The sequence below is a fragment of the Marmota marmota genome, unplaced genomic scaffold (assembly GCF_001458135.2).
Source record: "Marmota marmota marmota unplaced genomic scaffold, marMar, whole genome shotgun sequence".
Taxonomy (NCBI): domain Eukaryota; kingdom Metazoa; phylum Chordata; class Mammalia; order Rodentia; family Sciuridae; genus Marmota; species Marmota marmota.
This window is the reverse complement of record NW_025999913.1, coordinates 7,243,636-7,258,289: the sequence shown is the minus strand read 5'-3', so window position 1 is coordinate 7,258,289 and position 14,654 is coordinate 7,243,636. Positions and strand designations below refer to the sequence as shown.

General features: G+C 40.9%; 2 protein-coding genes across 6 annotated transcripts in view; one reads left to right on the top strand and one right to left on the bottom strand.

Moving 5' to 3' along the window:
- The window catches only part of Mak (male germ cell associated kinase), a 60,356-nt gene extending 53,486 nt beyond the window's left edge, over positions 1-6,870 (top strand). For 2 of the 4 annotated variants that reach the window (XM_048799782.1, XM_015494007.2), the window contains exons 13-14: positions 716-820; positions 5,007-6,869. In XM_048799782.1, the coding sequence (XP_048655739.1) occupies positions 716-820; positions 5,007-5,161 (260 nt within the window). In that variant the 3' untranslated portion in view covers positions 5,162-6,869. Of the gene's footprint in view, positions 1-715; positions 821-5,006 lie in introns of all 4 variants that reach the window. The other 2 variants (XM_015494004.2, XM_048799783.1) reach the window with 2 other exon arrangements.
- The window catches only part of LOC107149245 (transmembrane protein 14C), a 64,244-nt gene that overhangs the window by 40,597 nt on the left and 8,993 nt on the right, over positions 1-14,654 (bottom strand). The gene's annotated exons all lie outside the window — the stretch shown is intronic.

The window sequence follows — 14,654 nt, the reverse complement described above, 5'->3', positions numbered from 1 at the left end:
GCCTGTTTACTTAGGCATTACGATACAACTACACATAGAATTTTGTCACACAGTAAGGACTTAGGCAATGGTGAGAATGAGAACAATTGATGTGTCCTGATGCTACTACTGAATACCATCATGGCTTCAAACTTCTCTTCCAAAAGTAAAAGAATGTGATTCAAAATGTGTACTGGAGGTGAAAAGAAAGGTCCACAGTGGTGATGGTCACCACAATGTTGAAGACGGACACTGAATACCAGATTCTGTGCTAAATGCTTTGCATGCATCTTATTCAGTCCCTACAACAACCTTAGGAGCAGAAGTCCACTTCTGAGAGTCTTACAAAATGAAAAAAGGGGGAGAACACATCAGGGACAGGGCTTCCTGGCAGGAGATGCAGCCCCATGTTGAGAACTAGCATCATAAAGCCTGGTGTGTTTGGGGTGAACTGAACATACCTTGGCCTTGACTTGGGCTTCTAGCTCATTCCCTTACTAATTGTGGGAACCCAGGCAAGTCTCTTAGCACTGAAGAACCCGCAGTGTGTATACTGTACATCTGAGAGGGTTGTTCTAGGGAGTGAATAAGTCTCTGGCAAGTGCAGCACAGTGCCTAGAACATAGCAGGTGCTCAGAAAATAACGTTTAGAAGTAATGGGGGTAGTAGTCAAAGTTATTCTCTGGCACCCTAAAATATTCACCTTCTGACTCTGAAACTTTGGATACGCCACTAGGAAATCTTGGAAGTTACAGTACTTACAATCCTTCCTTTCTCAAAAAAGAAGTGGGGTCGGCTGGCCAGAGGATCCACTTAGCACCTCTCGGTGCCACAGCCTCAGGTAAGAGCGACTCAGAGGTGGTTTTGAGATTTCTGAGCAGAGCAGAGCTTTTAAAAGTTCATACAGTCACTTGTTCTGAGTGAGGCTGTTGAACCAGTGTCACCTTATTAACGGAGTTCTAGCTGGTTTTGTCAAAATGTTCTGTTTTTCTTCTAACAATATGGTTTGAAAGTCTAATAATTAAAAGAAGAGCTGCCTCTAATTAAGTGGTTACTGTCTGCCAGGCACAAAGGGCTCTGTGGAATTGTCATTTAGTCCCCAAAGCCACCAGGGGGTGTGGTGCTCTCTTTATGGATGAGGAAATTGACCTAAGCTACTTACCCAAGGTCACACCCCTGGTGGAGCCAGCACAGAAACTGGGCTTGTCACCTATCATTCCAGCGACTTGGGAGGCTGAGGGAAGGGCACTGCAAACAGGAAGCCGGCCTCTACAACTTAGCAAAGACCCTGTCTCAATATAAAATAAAAACAGGGCTGGGATGTAGTTCAGGGGTGGTGCTCCGGGTTAAATCCTTAGTACCATGCAGACACACAAAAAGAAAGAAAAGAAACAAGTGGGCTTGTCCATTTGCGAAGAGCGGGCCTTGCCACACGCCAGGATGTGAGAGGAGGCATGGGTCAGCGCTCTCCTGCCCACGCCCCTGGCACAGAACAAAGGCTTGGTCAGTAGCGTGCGTCTCTGCAGCTCCCTCAGAGGACAGAGTCCATGTGGCAAAACCTTCCCACCTGGCCTTTGTTGGGCGGCAGCATTAGGTGAGGGAGGGTTTGTTCCTCCATTCTACAATGACACATTTGAGTCACATGCTTCCTGGTGGCATGGCATATGACAGCCATGTGCAGAGGTTCACTCTTGAAATCTGTGCCTGAGCCTCCCCAGATCTGGCTATGAATGTTCTCTAAATTATTTTAATCTAAAATAGATATCCTTAGTGAAGCACCTAAAATAAGCATAAGCAGATAATCAGAAGTTGGGTAAAGATACTAGATGTCACCTATAATCCCAGTGGCCTGGGAGGCTGAGGCAGGAGAATCACAAGTTCATAGCCAGCCTCAGCAAAAGTGGGGCGCTAAGCAACTCGATGAGACCCTGGCTCTAAAGAAAATACAAAATAGGGCTAGGAATGTGGCTCAGAGGTCAAGTGTCCCTAAGTAAGTTCAATCCCTGGAACAACAAAAAAAAAAAAGTTGTCCTTTCATTTACAATTTGACCCCCAGAGTATTCTCAGCCTAAACTAACCAGGATCATATATTGAAACTATGGATTCAAATTTCCAGTCTTTAAAGTTCACACTATTACAGCTCAAAATGTAAAAAAAAAAAAAACACTAAATCATTTTAACTTTTTCTTACCATATTGTAAAGTCTTAAATAGTACTCAGTTGCTTTATCTGTAAAAATAATTGTTCCATTACCTCTCTGCTGAAACAAAATCTATCTATACAAGTAAACATTTTCTATATAGCAGTCATTTTTAGAATTCCTCAAATATTTAAGTCAGCCTTTCAATGAGTCACTCACCATGACTTAGCAGTAATTTTTAATATAAAAGCAGAAAATCATGTCAAAGCATTCTGTTATCTGGATACCTGCTCTTAGAAATTGAGTGGGTCTTAAAAAAATCTATAAGATATTCAAGGCCTTTATATATTTATTAATTCTCAGATTAGCATGTGTATTCCTGTTTTCATTTTTAAAGTAAATACTTTCTCATAATTTTTCCTCTCTTCATTTACTCAGCTTATCCTATTTTCCTACAGACGGTGATAGGAGGAGAGGTAAAACAAAAAGAAGTAAATATTAATCACTCTCAAGTGGTCCAGGCAAATACTTAGGAAAACACTGTTCTGTAGGAGACGTGTCTTCCAGTCTGCCCATTGGGTGGCAGTTTCCCACAAGAAAGTAAAACCAGGTCATTACCATATTTATTCGACTTTTTTCTCTCCTCTCATAGTCTCCCTCTCTGCTTTTCTTCCTCACCCTCAAGTTTTGAGAAGAAAAGTCAAACTAATCTCTCCCCACAAACTTCCTAATACATCCTCATCCCCTGCTTTGAAAGTAGCAACCAGAATGGCAAGGAGTGACTTCTTATACAGGCACCAATGGGTGCCCAGGGCCTGGGCTAAGCACTCTGTGTACACTAGCTCTGTTACCAAACGCTTCACCATGGTCTTCACCGTACAGAAGTTTTATATCTGATTTATATCGTGGCATTGATAAAATTCTTTGTAACCCCTTTTGCATTTTCTACAAAAGTTAAATGCCCTTGGTAGAACAAATGCAATTTTTATAATAAACATACAGCCCGACATGATGGGGCTAACTGCCCGGCTCCTGGGAGACCGTGACGTGCAGGTCATGGTCCAGCTGGGCATTTCTGGCCCTGCGGTGATATCTGGGCTCTGTTGTCAGCTACTGGGTTCTTCTTGAGGGTGCTTGAGTCCCAAAACACTATGATTTCTAGAAAAGGAATCTTAAATCTCAATACTTCCAGTTTCTTGGCAAATGATTTCCTTTTCTAAGAAGTTTTTAAAAAATGTCGGCCTGAACACAGTTGGACTTAAATGCATTTAGGACTTGACAGAGGCTGTCGAGACCTGGAAGAAGGCTTTTCTTTTTGGCACTTCTCAAACCCCTCACTTCTAACCCAGGAACCTCTCCCACTATCTTAAGACCATGTTCCCTTTCCCCTTCCCCGAATCAGGCAGGCTTATCATCTCTCCCTCTCCCTCTGCTCCCAGCCTCACACCCTCTCTGCTCTGCCCACGGTGCCATTTTGACCTGTGGCCCTCTTGGGTGAGTCTGATCATTTAACTGATTGATGTTTTTTATGTTCCACTGATTACAATGAAAGGGCTTTTCTTGGAAAACACAGTGCCTTACATATTTCCCTGCTTTTTTTTAGCCAGCTTCTGAATGACTTTGAGAGATTAGACTTCCTAAGAGTGGGATGAAATACCCAACAGCCCATTCATTTGGACAGCTGTTGGCCTCCGGCCCCAGCCAGTCTACACAGTGGTCAGGGCAGCTTTTGGTCCAGGGCATTCTGCACTCATGCTTTGTTCACTGTAAGCTGAGGTTAGAGCCACGTACTCACATGGTTTGCTCCTGCTACCCAGTGTTACAGTAAAGTGTAAGAAAAACAAGGGAAACCATGCCAGTAGATCTGATAATGCTCAGGTGAGGCGTGTCAAATGCTTAGATTCATTTCAGTGTACTCCCAGAATGGCAGCTACTAGTCAGTGTGAAAAGGTTCAATCCCAAATGGAAAGACTGAGCATCCCGCAGGTAAAATGTCTATGAAAACTGGCTTCTAATTTGAAGTAAGGAAGGGGTAAGAGAAGAATGTTCTCTGTAAAAATGACTTATTGTTTTGTCACTTATTTGAGATGTTTAAGCAATTTTACCTTATCAATTGTTGAGATAACAAGTATTTAGCAGATTTGAATTTTTTTGCAAATTTTTAAGCAGTCAAATTCATAAATAAAACAAAACTTGTGATTAAAGGTCTGGGATTCTAGAACATGTCATCACTTAAGGGAGTTGTGTTATGACCCATAATTTTCCCAGTTTAAAAAAAATGAAGTTTTTTGCTAGGCATGGTGGTGCACACCTATAATCCCATCTACTTGGGAAGCTAAGGCAGGAGGATCTTAAGTTGGAAGCCAGCTTGGGCAACAGAGAGAAACCCTGACATCGTCACCCTGCCCCCAAAAAAGAAAAATGAAGTTTAATTCTAGAAATCATATTTTCATTTAAAAAAAATCTATAATAGGACCCTATATGGGTACTTCCATGAAGCCAAGGTTTTATAGGACCCACAATTCCAAATATATTTTCTGTAATGATGCTGCATTTGAATATTGCATTGTGGGTACTGCTCACTGACTTTGAACCAGGAATCTCTTTTCTTTCTTGAATGTTGCCTGTCTTAATGTGAACTATTGGAAATAGAGCAGCAGCAGAATGATAAATCAGAAACGTTAGCTCTCAAGCTACCGAAAATCCTAATAGTGCCACTGTACTACTACAATTTTTGCTTTTAAAATTAGAAAAAAAAAAATCTCAAACCTTAATCTTTTAAAGGTAAATTTGAATTTCTCCCATAAAATGAGAACATGAACTGACTTGTTTTTAATTTGATAATCAAATGAATAACATTCTAATTTCTGATTCTGATTTCTTTCAGAATATGCTTGGAACACAAAAACTGGCCGGGGGCCATTTTCAGGACCTACCTACAATCCTACAGCAAAAAATCTAAATATCTTGAATCGTGCACAGCCAGTCCCTTCAGTGCACGGGAGGACAGACTGGGTGGCCAAGTACGGAGGCCACCGGTAGGACCTCTGGTGAGAACCCTTAGCATTGCTCCACAGAGTATGTGCAAGTCTCTGACCTTGGGAAATGTCTACAGATGTCTATTTCTACTGAGATCTGGAAGAAATATGCAATAGTGGGTACTTCAAAGAGCAAAAATCATCTCCTATTTTCTTTCCTGGAAACGAAATGCATTTTCTTAGCATCGTTGCCCACAGTGCTGCTGTGTGGGTAGGACTTTACAAAGTATTGAATAAACTATTTGCCAAAGTATCAAGTATTTGATCTACAAATTAACAGATAGTAAGTACAATAAGAAGCTTCTTTTTAAAAAATGCCTCCAGAAAATAAGTGTTTCAAGTGTTGATTTTCCTTTGTTGTATATTGGCCTCGCAATGTGATATTTTATAACTTTGCAGTGATTCAGCTGAGAGGTTTTTTATTTTGTTTTTTCCTGGTGGTGAGGCAGACTGCTGTGAGCTGTCAGTTCTGGGTCTTGCTTGGCTACTGCTCTGCTCTCCCACTTTGGCAATGGCAGGACTGTAAAATTTTTTTTTTTTTCTACTTTGACACTATGAGCTCAATGACAATTCCAATCTTGAGCAGTATGTTTCCTTGGAAATAAATTTCCACTTAACATAGAAGATGTCTTCTCCACTAGATTTTAGTGGAGAAAAAGCCCATTGTTTGAACTTGACCAACACAAGGGCTGTGAGTTGGTGGCGTGTCTGACCCAGTGGCTTAATGACTTCACATTGAACACGTCAAGGTTCTCTTGTCATTGCATCAAGAAAGTTTTTGAAATGTGTTTGATGCTTGTTCATTTGACTTGCAGAATACTTTTTTCCATGTTCCTACCACAGGCAAAGATGAAGTGGGCCAGCCGGTCCCCAAAGCAGCATTTGCCACTGCAGGCCACTGACTCGGCTTTGACCTTCGTGTTCGCTCGACAGAGCAGATGGATTCAGTTGCCATAGCAGTGGTTTCACTTAGTACAGCTTTTTTTCTTAGTTTTATTCTCAAATTGGTATATAAAACAGACATTTTGAACTTAGGGGGCTATTCTATTTAAACCTGCCACCTTATGGACTGGACATTAGTACTGTATATTCCTTTTCAAAAATAATGTTATCAGCTGTTGACATTTTTATGTATTTTATGGCTTTGTAACAAATGTTAATGTAACTGGTTTAATATTGTGGGCATTATCCAAAGGCATTATAAAATAATGATATTTTTGTATAGAAGATTCAACTGTTCAGGTTTCATGCTGAAATCTAAAGGGCAACATACCTGTCAGTAACGGTTATATGTAAAGTTTTAATGTCCCAAAGCTAATAAAAATTATTTTGTTTCTGAAAAACTAAAACTCTGAATAGATATTTAAATAAATATGGCTAACTAGTATTTTCTTTACATTTTAAAATTTTATACCCTGAGACCTAAATGTTGCTGTTTTTATTAGTAGCCTTTTGGGTGGGGGGGCAGTTTTGTTTATAGAAATATTCATCAGAAAGTACAAAGGAGTGCCCATGTATCCCCTCTTCCTCCTCCTGTCTCGGATATGCCCTAGTAACCTCTATGTCACTGTGGTACATGTTACACTGATGAGCCAATATTGACACAATAATTGAAATCCATATTTTGTGTCAGCTCTTCATGTTGTACATTCTTAAGTGTTTTGACAAGACGTATAATGTTATGTATCCACCATCATAGTACCATGCAGAATGGCTTACTGCCCTAAAACACTTCTACCCAATCATCCCTCCCTACCTCCCCCCAGATTCCTGGCAACCACTGATCTATTTACTGTCTCTAGTAACCATTCCATTTTCAGAAGTCCATATAGTTGGAATCATATGTTAACTTTTTTAGATTGGCTTCTTTCACATAGCAATATGCATTTAAAGTTCCTCCAATAAGCTTGAGAGCTTATTTCTGCTTATCACTGAATAATATTTCAATGAACAAATGTACCACAGTTTATCCATTCACCTACTGGAGAATATCTTGGTTGTTTCCAGATTTGGGCAATTTTGGATAAAGATGTTATACACACTTACATGCATGCTTTTGTGTAGACATCCATTTTCAGCTCATTGGGGGAAATATCAAGGAGCATGAATGCTAGATTGTGTGGTAAGACTATGTTTAGTTTTGTAAGAAACTGCTAAACTGTCCTCCAGTATGACTATGACTTTCTGCATTCCCACCAGCAATGAGAGTTCCTGTTGCTCTACATCCTCGACAGCATTTGGTGGTGTCATTTTTCTAGATTTTGGTCATTTTAATAGGTATACAGTGGTGTCTCATTGTTATTTTAATTCACAATTCCCTAATGACATGTTTTGGAGCATCTGTTCACATGCTTACATGCCATCTAAATATCTTCTTTGATGAAGCGTCTGTTCAGATCTTCTGGCTAGTTTTTAAATTGGGTTGTTCATTTTCTGTTCAAGTTCTCTTTATATTTTGGGAAATAGTCATTTATCAGATATGTCTTTTGCAATTTTTTCTCTTAAGTCTGTGGCTTTTCTTTCTTGACAGTGTCTTTTGTAAAGAGGAAGTTTTTATTTTTAGTAAATTTCAATTTTTTTTCATGGATAAGTACTTTTGATGCTATATTTAAAATATCACCACCAGGGCTGGGGATATAGCTCAGCTGGTAGAGTGCTTGTCTTGAATGCACAAAGCCCTGGGTTCAATCTCCAGCACCACCAAAAAAAAAAAAAAAAAAAAAAATGTCATTCACCAAACCCAAGATCACCTATGATTTTCTGTGATGTTATCATCTGGTGTTTTTATAGATGTGTATTTTACATTTATATAAATAGATCTCTGATTCATTCTAAGTTAATTTTTATAAACAATGTAAGTTTCTGTGTCTTCTTTTTTATATCAATGTCTGGTTCCAGCATCTTTTGTTGAAAAGCCTATTCTTTCTCGATTGAATTAGTTTGCTCTGTTGTTAAAGAATAATTGGCTATAGGTATGTGGGTCTATTTCTGGCCCCCTTCATTCTGTTCTGATCTGCCTGTCTTTCTTCTCATTAATACCACACCATACTGTCAGTTCTCTGACTTTGTTTCTCTCCTTTGATATTGTGTTGATAATCATGGGCTTTTTGCCTCTCCGTAATACCTCTAGAATCAGTTTATCAACATCGAGAAGATAACTTACTTGGAATATTGACTGGCATTGGGTTGAGTCTATCAACTTGGCTAAGAACCGACATTTTCACCTTGTATCTTCCTAGCCATGTATATGGAATCTCTCTCCGTTATTTGGGTCTTCTTTGGTACCTTTCATCAGTTTTGTAGTATTTCTCATACGGATCTTGTACATGTTTTGTTAGATTTATACATAGGTGTGTATGTGGGAGTTCTTGGTGCTAATGTAAATGGTGTTGCATTTTTAAATTTGGATTTCAATTGTTCATTGCTGGGATGTAAGACACCAACTGATTTCTTATATTAATCTTATATTCTAATAATTACTAGTTCCAGGAGTTTCTTTGTTGTTTCTTTGGAACTTTCTACAGATGATCATATCATCTACAAGAAAAAAGTGTTTTATTACTTCCACTCCAGTCAGTACACCTTTTATTTCCCTTTCTTGTCTTGTTGGATTAGCTAGGATTTCTGGTGTGAGTACTGAGAAGAAATGGTAAGACTGGACATCCTTGCCTTGTTTCTTATTTTAGCAGGAAAACATCTCATTTCTCCCTATTAAGTATGATGTTGGCTGTAGAATTTTTACAGACATGTTCTATCAAACTGAGAAAGTTCTCCTCTATTCCTCATCTCTGGTAGTGGGGGAGGGGAGCTTGTTATGAATAAGGTGTGCAATTTTGCCAGATCCTTTTTTCTGCATCTATTGATGTGATCATGTGATTTTTCAGCTTTAATCTGTTGATATATGTTGGGTTACATTAATTTATTCTCAAATGTACCTCACATGCCTGGTAAAATCCCACTTGGTCATGGTATGCAATTCTTTTTATATACATATAGGTTCAGATTTGCTAATATTTTGTTGGAAGATCTGGTTTATAGATGGGGGGAGAGAGAGAGAGAGAGAGAGAGAGAGAGAGAGAGAATGTGGCAATGTTATTGGTGAGCTGGTGAAATAAGGGAAAGGCATAAGGGTGTTTATGAGAACTGCTGAGACTTTTCAGCCAGTTTGAAAATTTCCAAAATAAAATATTAAAGCAATACAAATATATAAGGCAAAGATCTCATAAGTTTGGGGAAAAAACTGTATGACCATGATCAGAATGGGGGGGGGGATTGTCCCAGAGAACAGAGCTGGTGGCCTAATCTCAGTCACCTGAACATGAACAACAGAGCGAAGCTTGTCCAAGGCATACGGCACACAAACCCTCACCCAGTCATGCTCTTCTCTCACACGTGAAGCATTCACAAAAATGTGGCCCTATAGTAAGCCACAAAAACTGAATTCTCCAAAGTGGCCACATTTTCTTTCCACAATATTACTAAACTAAAATGTAATAACATATCAATTGACTTAAAAGTCAAGAATATTCTAAGCACTCAATTATTTAAAATGGAAAAATAAAAGATGGAATGAAAAACCCTTCAAAATGGACAATAACAGATCTCTATATTAAAACATGTAAGTGTAGCCAAACAGGTCTGAGATAAAAAAAACTACACACTTGATCCATTTGTGGAAAATCAGGCATACATACTGAATATGTTAAATTTGAGCTTTTTGCTCAAATAGAGTTAACAAACAGTAAAAAGCTAGGCTTGGGAGGCTGAGGCAGGAAGATCACAAGTTCAAACTTAGCAAGGTCCTGTCTCAAAAAATAAAAAGGGTTGAGGATGAAGCTCACTGGCTAAGCACCTTGGGTTCAATCCCTGATACAAAAAAAAAAAAAAAAAAAGTAAAAAGATTAAAGATTAAAGTCTAAAACAAAGGTTTTTTTAAATATTTATTTTTTAGTTGTAGTTGCACAAAATACCTTTATTTTATTTATTTTTTATGTGGTGCTGAGGTTCAAACCCAGGGCCTTGCATGTGAGAGCGAGCGCTCTACCACTGAGCCACAACCCCAGCCCTAAAATAAAAAGACTTTAAAGGTAGATTTCAAAGCAGTAGTAAGTGTGTGTGCGCAGAGTCTGCGAAGGCCAAGAGGAGCCTAGGAAACAGAAACTAATACAACGTGGTGCCCTGAAGCAGATCCTGAGGAGAAGCAGGATATTAGGCCTGGGTGTAGGTCAGCAGGAGAGCAATAGAGCAGGTGCTTAGTACGCACAAGGGAAACTATTAGTTTAAAACTAAGGAAATCTGAATGAAATATAGACTCTAGATAAAAAGGACTTGTCATTAACTGTAACATGCAACATACTATAATGTAAGATGTTCACAATGGGAAACTAGGTGCAAAGTACCTAGGAGTTCTGAATAAATTGTCTCAGGTATTCAGTAAATCTATAGCTATTCAAAAATTGTCATTTTAAAAATATTTAAGCAATCTCTCCAGCAAATATTTACTGATGTGGCTTTCTCCTAATGTAGTATGTATGGAAATAACAAGAGGGTGGGTCTCCCTGTCCGCATGGAACATATCCTCAGGCAGGAATTAGACACACAGAAGCTGCATATTTTCAAATTATCAGAGTGCTAAGAAGAAAACAGGACCTTTTTTAATATTTACTTTTTAATTGTAGTTGGACACAATACCTTTATTTTACTTATTTATTTTTATGTGGTGCTGAGGATCGAAGCCAGGGTCTCGCACATGGGAGGCGAGCGCTCTACCACTGAGCCACAACCCCAGCCCCAAGAAAACAGGATGTTATAAAGAGACTAGAGGAGGGATGTCACAGACTGAGAGGCTTCTGAATGGCTCTAAGTGCAGGAGTCTAACTACACTTCACGTACACCTCTGCCTGTGGAAAGAATGATCATAGGGCCAAAGCATGGAAATAAGGAATCCAATTAGAAGCTTAAGAAACAAGTAGAAAATCCCAACTACTATGTATAACTATAGAGCTCTAAGCAAACAAACAAAAACAAGTAAACCATGGAGAGGCTTGAACTTGGGTGCTACAGTGCTGTAGGAGTAGTTAGAGTAAGGCTTACGTTGTGGCTACTGAAGGAAAGCCATTAGTTTTTGGTGTTGCCATTGTTCCTTGCTGTTTTATAGAACTTTATTATTCTTATAGATTTTTAGCTGTTGGTCTTGGATTTTCTAGCAGATAATGAACAACCTACTTAAAAAAACAAAACATCTTTTTTCCTACTGTTCATTTGTACCTCTCAATTAGTACTCATTTTATTGCTTTTGTCTCATGTCTCAAGGACAATGGCAAATCTCGACAGTGACAGCAAAACCCCCATTATTTCTAAGTTTAATGTAAAGCCAGAGGACTCAGTAAAGTATAGCTAACAAAATCCTAAGCGAGCAGGATCAGCAAGGTGTTGAACTAGGACGTCTCAGGCTCCCCATCACCTCTCAGAAGGTTCAAGTAGCAATCATCCAGAACGTCGTTTTGAAAACCCACTACATGTGAACATGCCTGAGACACCACAGGGCCTGCAGAACAGGACAAAATCCACAACAGAAGCCTTACCCTGCCTACTCCATAGCTCCCTGTGCCTCATGTCTGTGAGACCAGGGCAAAGGAGAGGTAGCTCATTATCAAAGAAAAGGCAACAGGTAGACAGCACTTCCCAAGGACCCTGTTAACAGCCTCCAGGGGAGGTAAAGGGTCATGCACTTTCCAACACAAGCAACCACCCGCTAGAAGGCTCTCTTCCTGCCTTTTGATCACAAAGGCATGAGAAGAAAGGAAACCTAAAATTTAGAAAGGGCAAAACACCCTGGGGCACCAGCTCTGGGCTCCCTCCTCTCCAGAGGAGAGAGTGTGTGTCTCTTTCTCCTGTTACTTTCTGCCCTTGCCTTGGCCTTCACCTTCAGCACTGGGGGAATGATCCTGACTTTGAAGACTGGTATCAACACACCACCAGGCAGATGTCCTTGGGCCACTGTTTCCACAGGGGAAAGGAGAAGCAAAGCCAGTCGTGCAGTGTCCCTGGCATTCTGAGATGCCTCCCAAGAAGCCCACTCCAGCCCCCCTCATTAGGAAATATTAGAGGAAAGGGCATGATTAGACCACCAGGGTTGCAGCAGGCAAGGCGACCTGGGTGTGCATCTTGCTCATGCCTACCAGTTCCTGCCAGCTGTGGTGCCAGTTAGAGAAACCGGGAACCTCACAGCCCAGCATCTCCTGTGAAGCTGAGCTGCAGAGCACAGTGGGAATTCCAACCTGGCTTAAGTGTCTAGACTGCTTGTCTCCTTGCCTAGCCTCAGAGCCCACTCCAATGACCCAGGCAAAGAGATGCCCATCCCTGTGCATTTCAAGAAAATGAAGGGGACAGACCAGCTCGATCCAGGAAGTCAAGCAACAGCTTCACTTAGCCAAAAAGCCTCCCCAGTGACCTCACCCAGGCAAGGAGACTTCTGCCACGATATATTTCAGAGAAAGAGGAGGCGAGGCCAGCTTGATCCAGGAGGTCAAACTGCCATTCAGCTCAGTCAAAAGCCTGTACACCAGGGCTCCACCCGGGAGGCAATCCTGGACTGCACAGTTCTAAGGAGCACAGCCTCTGGCCCTGCCCATCCAAAGAAACAACCTAACCTTGGAGTCCAGCCTGCAGCCCTGCCCAACTGCAGACCCCAACAGCAAGATGCCCAGCCAGGGAATCTATACTGACCCAGAGCCATCTCTGTACCCAGCTCTGCCTCAAAGCAAAGCCCAGCCAATGATCTCACCCAGCATCAGAGCGAAGTTAGTGGCTCAGCCAACTACAGAATTCACAATAGGCTTGTCACCAAGTGGTCCTTCCAGGCTCACTAAACAGTGAAGTCTATCCCTGCCACAGAGCACCTGTAAAGGCCAAGACAGGGCAAATGCACAGACAAAAATGCATGAACATAATAAGGATTATGAGCAATGAGGGAATTGCAATACCTCCTGAAGAAACCAATAAAACACCAACAATGAATGCGAAAGAAATGGAGGTCTATGATACGACTGAAATTCAGTAATCATTTAATATTGTAACAGATTTAAAATATCTACTGAAAATACAATTAAGTCATGCACAGTGGTGCACACCTGTAATTCCAGTAGCTCGGGAGGCTGAGGCAGGAGGATCTCAAATTCAAAGCCAGCCTAAGCTACTTAGTGAGGCCCTAAACAGCTTAGTGAGACCCTATAGCAAAATATAAAAAGGGCTGGGGATGTGGTTCAGTGGTTAAGCTCCCCTGGGTTTATCTCCAGTACAAGGAAAAAAAAAAAAAAAAAGGGAATAAATTGTAAAGAAGTCATGATGAAGAACTGAATATGCTTTAAATGTCAGCAGCTATATATCATGTCCAATTAAATAAGCTTTCTTTCCATGTGAAAAATAAGTTTGGTGAACTACAAGAATATACAGGTAGAAACAGTCGTTTCTTGCAGTACTGGCAACTGCACTCAGGAACACTCTACCACATAGCCACGTCCCCAGCAATTTTCATTTCAAGACAGGGTCTTGCTAAGTTGCCCAAGCTGTCTCACCATCCAGAAGTTCCAGTCCAAAATCAAGTAGTTTCATTTCTCTGTGCCTTTGGTGAGAGAAGCACATCATGCAGGAGCATGTGGTGGAAGAGATCTCTCACCTTATGAACCAGGAAGAAGAGGAAGAGGCCAAGGTCCCATGATGCCACAGTCCCTTTTTAGGGCACTCCTCCAGTGACCTAAGGACTTCCACTGGACCTCACTTATTAAAAGTTCCATCGCCTCCTAATAGCACCACCACTAGGGCCAGGCCTTTAACACACGACCTTTGGGGACACATCCAAATTCTGGCAGAGGGCAGTAAGTCACAACTGAGTCACCTCCCCTTGGTCTGCACACAGTGGAAGTGTCTGGGGATACAGGTGTAAAGATGAAGGCCACCTTCCCACGCCGCCCCCTACACGCCCAGCCCATACCACTCAGAAACACCTGCACCACCTCCAGGTGTCCCCACCATTGTGATACTCAGGATCTCAACCAGTTGTTTCCTTCCTCCCAAATACATGTCCATAAACATCTATTTTTAAAATATCCAAAGGACAATGAGGCATTTGCCTGACTTCTTCTGCCCCTTTTCCTTTATTCTATACAGGACCAACATTTAGAGAAAAGGTGTATCTTGCCTGGCTCATGGATCTGGAAGTTCTAGTCTAAAATCAAATGGTTCCATTGCTTTGGGCAAGAGCGACCTATCACATTACCCAAGTAATCTGACTCTCCAGGGCAGGAAGCTGAACTCACACCACTGAACTGTTTACAAATCAGTGTGTGTGTGTGTGTTGCTCGGGATCAAACACAGGCCCTTGCACACGTTAGGCAAGCCCTTCACCACCGAGTTACATTCCCAGCCCTTGTCTTTATTTAAACTGTCGTGTTCCTACGACTAAAACACTCAGGGTCACTCCAGAACTGAGCTGCAAG